Source organism: Polypterus senegalus, chromosome 12, assembly GCF_016835505.1.
Source record: "Polypterus senegalus isolate Bchr_013 chromosome 12, ASM1683550v1, whole genome shotgun sequence".
NCBI classification, from domain to species: domain Eukaryota; kingdom Metazoa; phylum Chordata; class Cladistia; order Polypteriformes; family Polypteridae; genus Polypterus; species Polypterus senegalus.
In genome coordinates this window covers 76,592,171-76,604,818 of record NC_053165.1, presented here as the reverse complement: position 1 = coordinate 76,604,818, position 12,648 = coordinate 76,592,171, and the positions used below count along the sequence as shown (strand labels likewise).

General features: G+C 57.3%; 2 protein-coding genes across 5 annotated transcripts; both read right to left on the bottom strand.

Annotated features, from left to right (window-relative positions):
• Nucleotides 1-242: 242 nt before the first annotated feature.
• Nucleotides 243-4,838, bottom strand: c12h15orf39 (chromosome 12 C15orf39 homolog). The gene is made up of 2 exons (XM_039772374.1): nt 4,103-4,838; nt 243-1,296 (listed from the first exon to the last, which is right to left on the bottom strand). Exons 1-2 carry the CDS (start codon nt 4,629-4,631, stop codon nt 356-358), a joined length of 1,470 nt encoding a protein of 489 aa, XP_039628308.1. The 5' UTR covers nt 4,632-4,838; the 3' UTR covers nt 243-355.
• Nucleotides 4,819-12,153, bottom strand: LOC120541083 (uncharacterized protein C15orf39 homolog). Of its 4 annotated transcripts, XM_039772372.1 has the most exons (3): nt 12,015-12,153; nt 11,098-11,409; nt 4,819-7,110 (listed from the first exon to the last, which is right to left on the bottom strand). In XM_039772372.1, the coding sequence occupies exons 2-3, from the start codon at nt 11,201-11,203 to the stop codon at nt 4,838-4,840; spliced, it is 2,379 nt and encodes a 792-aa protein (XP_039628306.1). In that variant the 5' UTR covers nt 11,204-11,409; nt 12,015-12,153; the 3' UTR covers nt 4,819-4,837. The 4 variants fall into 4 exon arrangements, with proteins under 4 accessions (XP_039628306.1, XP_039628307.1, XP_039628304.1 ...); XM_039772373.1 differs by lacking the exon at nt 11,098-11,409 and having other exon boundaries at nt 12,015-12,152; XM_039772370.1 differs by lacking the exon at nt 12,015-12,153 and having other exon boundaries at nt 11,098-11,976.
• Nucleotides 12,154-12,648: the final 495 nt, after the last annotated feature.

Below are 12,648 nucleotides of genomic sequence, written 5' to 3'. Positions count from 1 at the left end.
GGCATCCGAGCCAGGAATTCCTCAGTGTGTGTGTGAGCAGTCGGATTATTTCAGGCCCCCCTCTTCTTTCCAAAAACTTCCCTTAAGAGAAGGGTTAGAGTTGACCTTGTTGGTCACTCATGCCACGCGATGTGCCCAAAAGTGAGCCCTGCAAGCAAAGGCCCGTGAGGGGACACCCCTTCCCCGTCAAAGGGCTCCTCCACCGGAACAAAGCAATGGCAGCCAAATGACACACCGGCCACTCACTGAAAAACAACACATTTATTGGACTTGTACAAAAATTGTCATTCACACAAACGAAAAATGGGGGCCATAGACGCACAGCTGGCGTCAACGTGGTGGAGCCGGGCAGCCGTCAGTCGTCCAGGACGAGCCAACCCTTGCGGTAATCCTGCAGCAGCTCCAGGTAGTACTGCCACTCGGGCTCGCTGTCGTATTTCACCTCGTAAACGGTCTTCAGGGGGTTTGGGTGCTTCTCGTGCACACGCACCACCATGCCCTGGTACCACACTTCCGACTTGTCTTTCTCCTCATAGAGGTGGCGAATGCGCTTGCCCACAAGGTCCGGGTAGCCTGCCCGCCTCCGGCCTCGAGGTGTGCCAGGTCGCAACGACAGCAGGCGGCGAAACTTGATCTGCACGACCGACCTGCGCAAGTGCAGGACCTTGGAGGTGCTGCGGGTGGACCGCAGGCTGCCCGCCACGGCGGAGGCACGCAGCTTTTTTGACGACAGGGCAGCGTGGGCCAACCTGGGCAGTGGCTTCTTTGGAGCCGGGCCACTTTGCTCGCTGGTGACCTCGGTGAGCTGCACTTTGATCCCACACGACTCTTGAGGCGAGAAGCCGCGCTCCCGGCCACCGGCCTGGCCTCTCAAAGGCATACGCTTCAGCTTAAGCACCAGGCCCGCCGCGCGGCTCTTCTCAAAGGCCCTCTTTTGCTTGGTCTTGCCCCCCATGCCAGGCTTTTTCTTTCTCCGGCCCCAGACGCCTTTGAGTAACTTTTGCGACTTTATTTGCTGCACAGTCACCTGGCTCGAGTTTCGAAAAGACGAGCTCCCCCTAAGCGTGGCAGCCTTCAGTCTGCCCCTCTTGTCCCTAACCCGGATGGCGGCGTCTTTTTCAGAAGCGCCCACAAAGGTCCTGTTCAATGGGTTTCGTCGTCGCCCCTTCCTTCTCTTTCTTTGGAAGTGGAGCCCAGGCCGCAGCTGCTTGGCTGTTGCTTGATGTCCGTGATGCGGAGGGGGGCTTGCTGGGGTCTCCGAGGGCTCCGTTTGGACCGGGGCGTCGCATTCTGTGCCTGCAAGAGAGGAAGGAGTCGGTCATTACCATGGCACGGCAAAACACTTAAAAGAATGCCAGGGGTCATCTTGAGGAGTCTAGGCGTCCATCTCCGCGCAGACCTACTAGAATCCCGTCAGCAGCTCACGGCGGGCACCCTCCCTCAGCTCATCCCCATCGAGTGGCCAAGCGGCCCCACTTCGGCATCTTCCTAACTGGAGGTGCAGTTCGGCGATCTTGACGTACGCGGGCACACCTCAACAGGCCGACACAATCGCTGCTCTTCTCTAAAAGACTTAAGCCTCCCATATTCTGCTTCCTGTCACTCCACAACCCTTGGGCCCCTGAATACAGGGGGCACCTCAACTGGAACTGCCGCTGTCACCCCAACTCCCAGCTTAGTCAGGCCACGCGTCACCCCAGAACTCCACTGGCCACCACAAGGCCCGCAGGCGGCTCAGTGGGCAGGGGCAGCTGTTGTAAACTGGCGTACTGCAGACCGCTGGAGGGCACTGTCTGACACACACACACACCAGGTGATACTTTCATTACAAAGTGAGCACCAGTAGGTGGAGCGACAGCTGCCTTGGGCCAAACTTTCCATCAGGGGGACTTGGAATGAAAGCAAAAGAGAAACACGAATGCTTGTGACATCCAGACATGCAGACGTGTCACCGAACTGACCTCTCCGTCGGAGTGGCTGCCACGGCCCCAACAGCCAACAGTCACCCACTGGGCTTCACCACACACCTCTACAAGACGAATGTGCACAGGGCTACAAGAGTGGGAAGATGGACTGGGCACGGGCCTCTAGGACTGGACGACACCCCTAAAGCCACCCCCCCACCCCAATCCCCCCGAAACCAACAGTTGGGTGAAATAGCAGGTACCTTGCCTCAGTTTTGGATGCCAGCAGGTGAACTGGAACCTGCAAGAAACAAATGGAATTCGGAATAAAGTTAAGCGTTTACACTTGGAGCAAGTCACAACCGTTTAGCGGCACTCGAGTGTTGAGCCCCCCTCGAGTTACAAAGGGGGGCAGTCACCTGACCGCACTTGTGCCTCCATTCAAAGACTACAAAGGGGCACAGTCCAGGACATGCCCCACAAAGCCACTCTGCAACTCCGATGCCAGGCAGTCTTCGCCACAAGTGCGTCAATACACATCCCCCACTACGGCCTCCCTGTGCGCGCTCATCTAAGGTGCCACTAAAGTACCCACTAGCTGCACATACGTTGGTGCCAGTGTGGCTGCTGCCCACAGACATGATGGCAGTGCAGTGCCAAGCACACTCACTCACAGGGGGTGCGGCGGCGTGAGCCCTAGTTTAAAAAGAGTGGTGCGTGCGGAGCAGTTAGTGGACGGGCACAGGGACGCTTGTCACTCGTCACGTCAGCAGTTTTTTGGACCAGGCAAGCATCAACACGACATCCTAGAACTGCCAGGGCCAGTGCCACTCCAAAGCACGAGCCACACATGGCAAGATGCTGGGCCGGTCTCTACCGACGTTATAGTAAGTATGCCAATTGGGACGATGGGCAATGCCACCCAATGCATCATTTCACATGGGCTAGCCTTTGTGCGAGAGTAGGGGATGGCGAAGTGTTGTAAGGGGAGGGGACAGGCGGTGTCTCAGAGTGACGAAGAGGTGGCATTTGAGTGGCAGCTGTAATGGAAGGACCAAACAAGTCGCTTCTTCTTCATCTTCTGCAAATCTCGCAACATTTCAAACCACTTCATCTCGGCTGCTTTCATTCCTGGCTGGCGCTTATCTCTTCTGTCATTGTGACGGGCATCAGGGTTTATGTGGCATGAGCGGGGAGACCCCTGACCCCTGAACCCAAGGAGGGAAAGCAAACCACAAACAAGGACAAGAAACCAAAACGGTGAAGGAGTGGTGGGGGTGGGGCAACATGACAAAGTAAAACGCTTCCTCCTCGCGCTGCCAGCTTAACGCACGTCCGCGCTCCACCCAGCTCAAAATGCAACTGGCATGCAGTCCCGCGTGATAAAAGAGCCCCAGCATCACCACCTCCCAACGCACAGCAGACACCGGTCCATCTTACTGGGCACTGACTGGACAACAAGTCTCCCTGCTGCCACCACCTAATATGGCACACCGCCCATCCGCCCCCCCCCCACTGTTATTCAAGTCAATCATTGCCCTCTTTCACCAGTGTATGTGCCAACTCGTGTCCCATCCCTGCCGGGTGCCCTTCCAGGTCTCGTCACTTGGTCCGAGTGGCACACCCAGACATATGGTCCCTGCCTTCTCCTAAATGATTGGACTTGCCCACGAGGCCATGCCATGCCCCTGCTCGTCATTGTTGGCTGGCATCTCCCCATACAGGCGGTGCGGCTAGCAGTGCGGACATTCCTGATAACGGCCAGGCTCATAAGTAAAATGGCAGCTGTTCTGACGTGTCACCAATTTATCGTACAGTCCTGGCTGAACCGGGCACATGCCAACTCAACCTATAGGTAAGGACTAGCTGCCTCACACACATGCAACGGGGGTGGGGGGGGCTTGGGGTCAAATCACGAGACACCAAGCAGAAGGGCGACAACCAAGGAGTCGAGAACGTGTAATGCCAAGCTGAGCGACGGTCCCGCAACCCAACCAGAAGCTGGCCTTGACCATCGACAACGTGGCCACTTTGTGGAGCCTGTGGTTAATGGGGACGGCAAGTGACATTAATTGTCCGCCCCATGACTTCCATAACCCGAGCCCACTAATGCATCTTTAACCTCATCGTGCAGCCCACCCACCCACCAACCAACCACACAGCACGGCAGCCCCTACCGGACGCCGTCCGGCACTCACCCAGGTGGGTCCGCAGGCTGGCGTCACAGTAGAGCTTCAGCAGGTCGGGGTAGATGCCGGGCAGGTGTTTGAGGGACAGCAGCCGCCGCAGTTTGGACGAGCAGCCACGCTGCTGCACCTGGGTGAGGTGGCGCTCCTCTGACAGCGTCGTGGGCCTCAGCTCCACCCGGTGCTCCTGGAGCACCTGGTCAACCAGCGCCCCCTCCAGCTGGGGAAACAAAGTCTCCTTAACCACCAACATAGGAATGAAGATGGTGCCCGTCCGGATCACGTGGGGGAACGGACACTTGCGAATGTAAATGTAGGTCTCGAGCTGAGAGAGGACGCAGCTCAGGGCAGACGAGATTTCCCCGCTCTTCGCCGACATCTCTTTTCCACGGGACGATCTGAACACCTCCAGAATTTGTGGAATGCTCTTGGGCTTGGTGGGCACGGCGTCCATTTTTGCCAGGATGCTGCCGAGCTCCTCCTTGCTGCACACAGCGAAGGCGCCGTCGATGAGCTTGCAGAGGGAGTGGTGGAGCTCCATGAAGTAGCGCAACGAGTGTCTCTGAGACTTTTCATTGACACTGCCATCTCCTACCGGAAGAGAACAATCTGGAACACTAGGGGGCGCCGTCTTGACAATATCGGGCAAAATGAGCTTAATGGCCGAGAGCTTGAGACACGGCAGGGGACTCGGCTCATACAAGGGGCAGACCTGACCGGCGCCGTCCGGCCGGGAATCTCTGAGGGTCAGCGTAGACGGCTTGAGCGCAAAAGGCACGCCCTTGGCGTGTTCGGCAGCACGAGGAGATTCGTCGGCGGCTTCCGCCTTGACCACGGAGAGCACTTGGCCATCTGCCGGCTTCTTGACTCGGAGGTCCAGTGCCGTGTCCTCCACTTTAATGTCACGTTCAAAGAGCCTCGGCAGGCCCGCGTCGCACGCGCCGCTCCTCCTGCTTCAGCGGTACCGCCGGCATCCTCCGTTTCCACTTCCTGCTTGCAGGGGCCCAGCTCGGCCCTCTCCGCTTCCTGCTTCGGACCGCCAGGCTCGCTGCGCTCCTCCACCTTTGGGCTTTGCAGGCGGGGCGCGCCATCCTTAATGTCGCTCTGCGAGGGCAGAATCCCAGAGGCCTCCAAGTAGGCTTTGTAGGGAGCCAAACTGAACACGTTGTTGATCACTGGCATGGGTGGCGAAGAGGGGCAGGCGGTATCCTCTTCTACCGGCCCCTCCGCCGCTTTCTGCTTCTCGTCCATCCTCCCGTCAAAGACCCCGGCGGCGTAGGCCCCTTCGGTGTCTTCCTGCGGTCGGCCGCGAGGAGAGTCCATCAGGCCCGGACCGTCCGCCTCGCTGCTTGGCCTTCTGCATTCCGGGAACGCGGCGGCACTCTGTCCCACGCCGGGGACGCCACTCCTGTCCGAGTAGATGCCAGCCTGGCAGTAGGCCGATGCCTCATTCGGGATGCGGGCGGAGTTGTCGATGCCGTAAGAGCCGTGCACGGGGTGGAAAGCGCTGGGGCCGTGCCGGTAGCTGCCGAACTCTCTGGAGGGGACCATCACGTGGAGTTTATGAGCCGCCACGCTCGCACCACGGTCTGACATCTCCATTTGTACTGGCGGGCCGGCCGTCTCGGAAAATGCCCTCTTCAGCCCCCCCGGGCCAAGGTGGTGCTTGTATGGGTAAGAGGGGAGGTCATACCGCCCGGCGGAGGAGAGACTCGGAGCGCCAGCAGGAATCACGGCATACGGGAGGGAGACGGCTGCGCTGTATGGTGGAGGGGGACTCCGGTAAACGTAGCGCTCCGACCTGGTGGGATACGAGCCCCTGACGTTCTGCGGGCTGAGGCTGGAGGACTCGTTCACAAACTGATGCTCCAGCACTTTGTAATTTGGAGACTTGTCCAAGTCCAGGGCGCCAGGCGGGCAAAGATACAAATGTCTTTGGGGCAGATGGGCAAATTTGGAAACGGGTGACCTCTCCTGATAGATGGGGGTTGGTAAGCGGGAGTGGGGTGCCACGTGCATCTCGTGGTAGCCTTTGAGAAGGCCAGCAGGCGCGTCATGGTGGTAGACGTCGGAGGGCTGCGAAACGTTGACACAGCCTTTGTGGGAGGAAACGGGCAACGCGTGAGGGGGGCCGTTAAAGGACACCGCGTTGTAGCCGGGCTCTGGAAATGCTGACACTGCTCCCAAATGACCTGCGGGCACGTAGCCGGGATGACTCAGTTCCTTTGACTGGCGGCGAGCGGCGCCGCTTGGCTCCAGCTGAAGCGAGTCGGCCTCCAGCAGCGATGTGCGCTTGTCCAGGGCTGGCAGCGCACCGTAGCACAGCGCCGAGCCGCCCCGCCAGTCTCCCTCATACGAACGTCCTTGGATGCGCTCGGCCTCCGGCTCCAGGGGCACACAGCCTCGCGTTTTACATTCGGCATCCGCGCAGCACATTCTCGTCTTGTAGAGGGGCTTGGGAATGGCAAGACTGCCCACCGAGTGTTCGGGGGGAGCGTTTCCTGCCGTGCCGCCGAGGGCCATCTTCCTCACGGCCACCGGGGCGTGCAGTCCAGGACCGTGGCTCACTTTGCTCTGCCTGTCCACAAAGTCGCCCCACTTGTCACCGAGCGGCAAAGGGGACGTCTTCTCCGGGGCAAAGGCTTGACCCAACTCCTTCTCTGGTCGGTACATCAGTCCAGGGGGCAAAGGCCTCTCCGAGGTCAACGGATGGACCACTGCGTTTCTTCTGTCATGCAGGTATGGGCCCGGGGGGCTCCACCGCAAGGGCACATCGGAGCCGTCCTGGCCCTTTAAATAATAAGCAAAGTAGGCGCCATTGTAGTTGAGCGGGTCCTCTGTGGAGTAAGGCGGCAGACCCCTGGCTTTACACAGGCCTGTGCTGCTGCCCTGCGGGTTCATCTTGTCCAGTCGGGCGACTTTGCCATGGCCCAAGGGCTCCATGTAGCTCAGCGTCCTTTTATTGCCAATCATCACGCGACCCGTGCACAGGGTGACCTGGGAGGGAAGGGCGGCAAAGCCTGCAGGGGAGAAAAGGAGAGAAACACATGAGAGTCGTGCAGAGAGGAAGGTGTGAAGAGAGTGCCTGGCAGCATATGATGGCGCACGCACGCACACACACACACACACACACAAACACACACACACACACTTGCGTGATATGGGGAGTGCCAGGAAATGAGCATACGGTCTTGTGAAAAAGTATTTGTCCCCTCATTTGACTTCCTCTCTTTGATGCCAAATGCTTTCAGGGCATCTGAGTAAACAAGCAACGCACAAACCTGAGCCACTCGCTGACTGAAGTTATGCGGCACCAGTTGGCGATGTGTGAAATAGTAACTGCCCCCTCACACTTTAGAACTGATGGCACCGCCTTGCCGCCGTTCACATCCCTGCAGAGGAATTCTCTCGTAGGATTTCTTGCATTTCCAAACCCTGGCAGACCCAGCATGCACTGCCACATCATTTCAAGTCGGCCATTGCAACAAGACAGCGAGCCAAAACACAAAGGCATGAGCCACACGACGGTTCCTTCAATTGCGGCAATTAAATTAAATGATGCAAAAGACAGGACGACACGCGAATGTCACGCCAGCGGTAAGCAACTGGGGACACGAACCTCCATGTCAAACTGAACTCCACGATGGGCAGCGGTGGTCCGTTATTGGGCAGTCCTGAACCCACCTGCGCCCCACTTGGAATCCTGCACCGAAGTCTTTCTGCCAGCTTGGTGAGTCGTACACCCCACTGAGCTTTAGTGAAGAAATGGAACCGAGCGCCAGCCAAGACGGCTGCCATGGGCACTTGGCAGAGTCTCCTCTCGCCCGGGCGACTCATTTGCGACTGATCAAGCCATTGTATTCGTAGCCTCACAACACACCCCGGGGCGCCGCCTCCAGCCGAGTCCTGGCCTAGCAGTTGACGGACCCTGCGGTGAGCGGACTTCTTGATCTCCCCTCTCAGGCTGGGGTCTCCCACCGCTTCCCCCGTGCAGACGGCCACCAGGGTTCAACACCCCAAACCCGTTCTCAGCCTTCAGCTCGCGGGTCCCAAGGCACAGGACATCAAAAATTCCGGTCCCCGTCCAATTGGCATGGATGGCGGTTTTCCCCATGTGATCGATTGCCACGGACGTTTCCGACTGTTAAGCGTCATCGTTTTTGAACAACCGTACTCCGGACTAACCGGGTGTATGGCACATGCCCCTCTGGTGGCTGAAGAGCTTGGTGATGATGCCCTGCCACACAGACTTGAACCCATCGATGTGCCGCTTCTCAGGACTTTCGTGGCTTTACACACACAGCCCGCCTCAAAGCCGATTAACCCCTGGGGGAGTGGTCAGGGGCGGAGCCAGCATCAACTGACCAACTAGGTGGAACTGCACAGCCCTCTGGGTAATATTCTTAAAGGAAAGGCTTACCCGTTACCCACAATTCACATCAGGCCCACCCTGCATGAGACAAACACGCCGAAGGGGCATCACGTTTGCGGAGTCCGTCTCTTTACATGGACTGGCACGGCTTTATGATACGACGTCTACATTTGTATACCAGGGAAGTCTTTTCAAAATCCGCCCATCATGTTGGGTGGGCTTCTTCTGGCTGTCAGCTGCTCTTCAAGTGACTAATCATAAAGCTGAATGTTGAGGGTCTTTCATGCAAAGGGGTCCTAATGAATATGCATCCTAACCCCCCAGATTCCTCTCACTGACTGCCATGGGGTCTTGACAGCCGACAACCCCATTTGCTCGTTTTGGTCTGGGGGGCCGCCTCCTTGTCTCATTCTGCTGGCTTGCAGCTTCCATTTTACATTTCAAGTGCGTTTTTGCCCCTCTTCCTTAGGATGGTGGTCTTACACGCACTTTTCTGGTCTCACCCGGATCCCCCTGTCCATAACATGCAGCCTTCCAGGTCATCCGGTCCCAAGACACCACAGTGTCCCTTAAACTCGCACGCACCTTGGGGTCAAGGACACAACACTCAGAGGTCTGGCCTGCGGGGCTGGCTGCCTTGCCTCTCTAATGACAGGGACAGCTGACCCCAAGCACCCTGCGCAAGACCCCCAGCTTTGGGGAAAAATGTCACCCCCAATAACACAGTTAACAACTTTACGAGCAACTCACTGAAGCCACCGTCACAATGTCCCCAGAGTGGGACCCACACGGAGCACAGTCTCAAAAACGAGATGCTGGTTGGATCAAAAGTCAAAAATCAATAAAAAGACAAAATGAAGCCAAAGCTCGAGTTTCTGTTTCACCTCCAATGCCATGTGCCACGGTCTTGAATAGGCGGAGCCTGATGACATCACCTGATGCAGCTGTCATGTGGTAGCAACGGCCAACCATTGCCAACAACAACATGGCCGCCACCATGAAAAAATCAAAATGGCCGCTCCATCCCGAAACTAGAAAACAAAGAGACGGTAAAAACAACAATAAAGATAAAACTCTCAAAACAAAACACTAAAATGATATTTGTGAAATATGCAGAGCGCTTGCCAAGAACTACAACAGGCACCTCGCTGGCACAGGCCAGGGGATGAGACCCCCTCATCTGCACGGGCCATCGATCCAGTCAGCTCTGCCCAGTGGCCCCCATTTAAGCAATTGGACCTGCGATGACGTACCACACAGCGCCTCAAGCCCCACCCCTAAACGGGAGCTGCAGTCAGCACAGGTGGGCATCATACCAACAGGACACCACATGGGTCAACAGAAGATCTGTGCCGATGACTGGCAGACATGTGCAATAGCGGGTGCATTTTAATAGCGGCCCATTGGCAGCCGCTGCCCAGCTCAGCCCCCTTCTCCTGCCTGACTACTGGAAGCAGACGTGCCAGATGCCCACCTCACACCCCCCTTGGCGATGCCATTACACAATGGCTTGTCTTGTAGTTTTGACTGATCCCATGTCACACGCCAATTCTATGGTCCCTTCTTGGTGAGCATCATAACAACATGGCATGCACGAGGCAAGCAGCCACCCTGATGAGGACCCTCTCACACATAAGGAGCCCCCAGAGAACTGGGCAGTTTGAGCTCATTTTCTTCTCCTGGAGACAATGCAGCTTAGGGTACTCACCTGTGCCACTTGCCTTCCCCAGTTTTTTGTGGATTACAGTGCAAGACACCATGGAGGAAGACCCCATGCCACCTGCGGAGACTCAAGCACAGCCCACCAGGGTAGGACATTGATCAAGCCACAATGGAAAAATGAATTGATGTGGCCACATATAACAGGTGGGCACAGCTCTGTCAATGCTTGCTGAACATCAACTTGATCTCCAGCAGCTTCACAATAGCACACAATTGGCAAAGCAGGCAGCAGGGCACACATCGCACGGGTCAACAAAACGTACCAGAGGCAGGTAGATGTGGCACACTGAATTACACAAACCAAACCAGTACACGTCAGCTCAGGTAAAATGGCATCTCTGCATATGCATAGGTTAGGTGTCCAAAAAGCTACAATATGTAAAAATGGAACAGGACCCCGGGTGGACACAAAGCCCCACAACAACACTTGCAGCCTCAACTTTTGCCATCTAAAATGTGCTGGACACAAATGTCACCTGTCCCATGGCCCCCTGTCCCACCAATTTCAACTTAGTGACACTCTATACACAAGGTGGGACGGCTCTCCTGAAGTCAGATCTAAAGGGGCAGCAGTAACATGGGCACAGGATGACTGGCAGCAACCCCAGTGACCTGGAGTACCCACAACCGTTACCATCACACACCCATCCTGTCAAGTGATTGTCACATCCATGGTCTTCACAGGCCTTGCGAAAGTCCACATGGAGTGAGTCAGTGTGCAATGCCACATGGCCATAGCCCACTCTCCAGAAGCACCTTCATGACACTGGACTGGGTTAGTCAGGGTGGTGCCCTGGGGTCCCTGCCAGCTACAAACCCACTGACCATCCCAAGAGGCTCTCAGCGCTGAGCTCATTGGCCACGCCACGCACAATAAAGCCATATTTGCATAACCCCGCCCCTCATGTCTTACCTGACTCTGTCAGCTCCGCAAGATGAAGCTCCCTGGACCGACGCAGCGTGGGCATCTGCGAGACGCTGGACGAGTGCGGGGCTTCCCTGCTCACGCGGTCCGTCATTAGCGGCGATCTGCCGAACGTCACACACCTGGGGGGTTCGCACCTCACGGTTTAACGCCGGGCGTCCAGGTGGGATGAGAAAGGCGCCATAAATATAAGCGCGACCTGCCCTCCCGTGGTTCTTTGCAGATGATGCAAATGAGCCTTTCGTTGACATCAGACGTGCATTTCAGGCGGTGGCGCTCCGACACCTCGTGGCCATCGAGCTGTAAAGGAGGAAAACGGACGTGGCGGTCACGAAAGTCAAACAAACAGACCCCGTCCTGACTTGGCCAAGACAGGGAGGGGGTTACGGCAAGAGTTGCCCGTCGCCTCGGCTTTTAACGCCCCTCGTAAACCGAAGTTACCAAACGTGACCCCGAGGGTCCCGGAACTCTCGACACGGACCGTTCTGCTCTTGTAATGCTGTGGTGGGCTGTAGAGCGCCCCCCGCGCGATTTCGGCAGCATAAGCCTGGAATCGCAGAGTTTGTCCCAGCGCTAAAAGTAAATCGGAGCACAGGCGTCAATCGGCGCGAGCCCGCCTGGGGGGCACAGGGTGTTGGAGGGGGAAGGCACGGAGAACCGCTCGCTCCGCTTCAGACAGGATTTCCTTCTTCTTATTTCCTCCTACACGCCGCCGCTCTCGTGCGACTGACTGGTGCAGGCGGGGCTGCTCGGGGTACGAGGCGCTGTCACCTCCACGCGCCCAGCGACGGCGAGTGTAACGCCGCACCTCACACATGCGGATCGCGGCTGTCCCACTCACGGAGACGCAAAGAAAACTTTTAGTCGGAGTTCCTCCCGGACGCGGCTCGGCTAGGCGCACTTACCTTTGTCCAGCTGCGCTCGCCCGTGTCTCCCCGAATCGAACTTTTCTCATAATAAAAACAAACGATTGACCGTCGGCGCGGAGATGACACCCTAGAGGCGATAAGCCCCGCCCCCTCGCAGCCAGCCAGTACCGGCAGAGGACTTGCACCCGGTCACACTGCACTTTATTGCTTCCGCAGCCAATCAGACGCAGACAAGTTAAAAAAAAAAAAAAAGTTGTCTCTTCCTCTTATCAGCGAGGAGCCGCGCGGCGGCCTCGACTCCCCTGCCTCTGCCCGCAGCCCTGCCTGCCCTCCATTGTTCTCCGCGCCCGAGTTCTTGCGCACGACTGGCAGGCGGGCAGCTACTCAGGTGCTTTGCATTGCAGTAGTCGAACAGTAGGCGGCGCAAGCGCACGGGTGTCATCTTTTCAGGATTAGCTAAGTAACGTTTGCGCACGGTGGGCACTGGCCGGAGACCCCAGGGGCACACGAGATTGCGATCACAACAGGGGTCCCAGCGCACTGCTTTGCCCGGGAGCCTGTGATGCTTTTAAGACGCTTTATTTGTCTGACTGTTTGGTCGAGTCGCTCATTGCATCAAAAGGACAACACTGCCAGTGCTTGGGGGCCAAGGCCGAGGGGGGCACACGTG

What these genes read in the sequence shown, in the direction of transcription:
- c12h15orf39 (XM_039772374.1), bottom strand. Translation starts at nt 4,631, where the DNA reads ATGGAGCTCCACCACTCCCTCTGCAAGCTCATCGACGGCGCCTTCGCT. An exon ending in CAGCCTGCGGACCCACCTGG is followed by an intron (nt 1,297 to 4,102) that starts GTGAGTGCCGGA and finishes CCTCTCTTGCAG; the next exon opens with GCACAGAATGCGACGCCCCG.
- LOC120541083 (XM_039772372.1), bottom strand. Translation starts at nt 11,203, where the DNA reads ATGACGGACCGCGTGAGCAGGGAAGCCCCGCACTCGTCCAGCGTCTCG. An exon ending in TGCGGAGCTGACAGAGTCAG is followed by an intron (nt 7,111 to 11,097) that starts GTAAGACATGAG and finishes TCTCCCCTGCAG; the next exon opens with GCTTTGCCGCCCTTCCCTCC.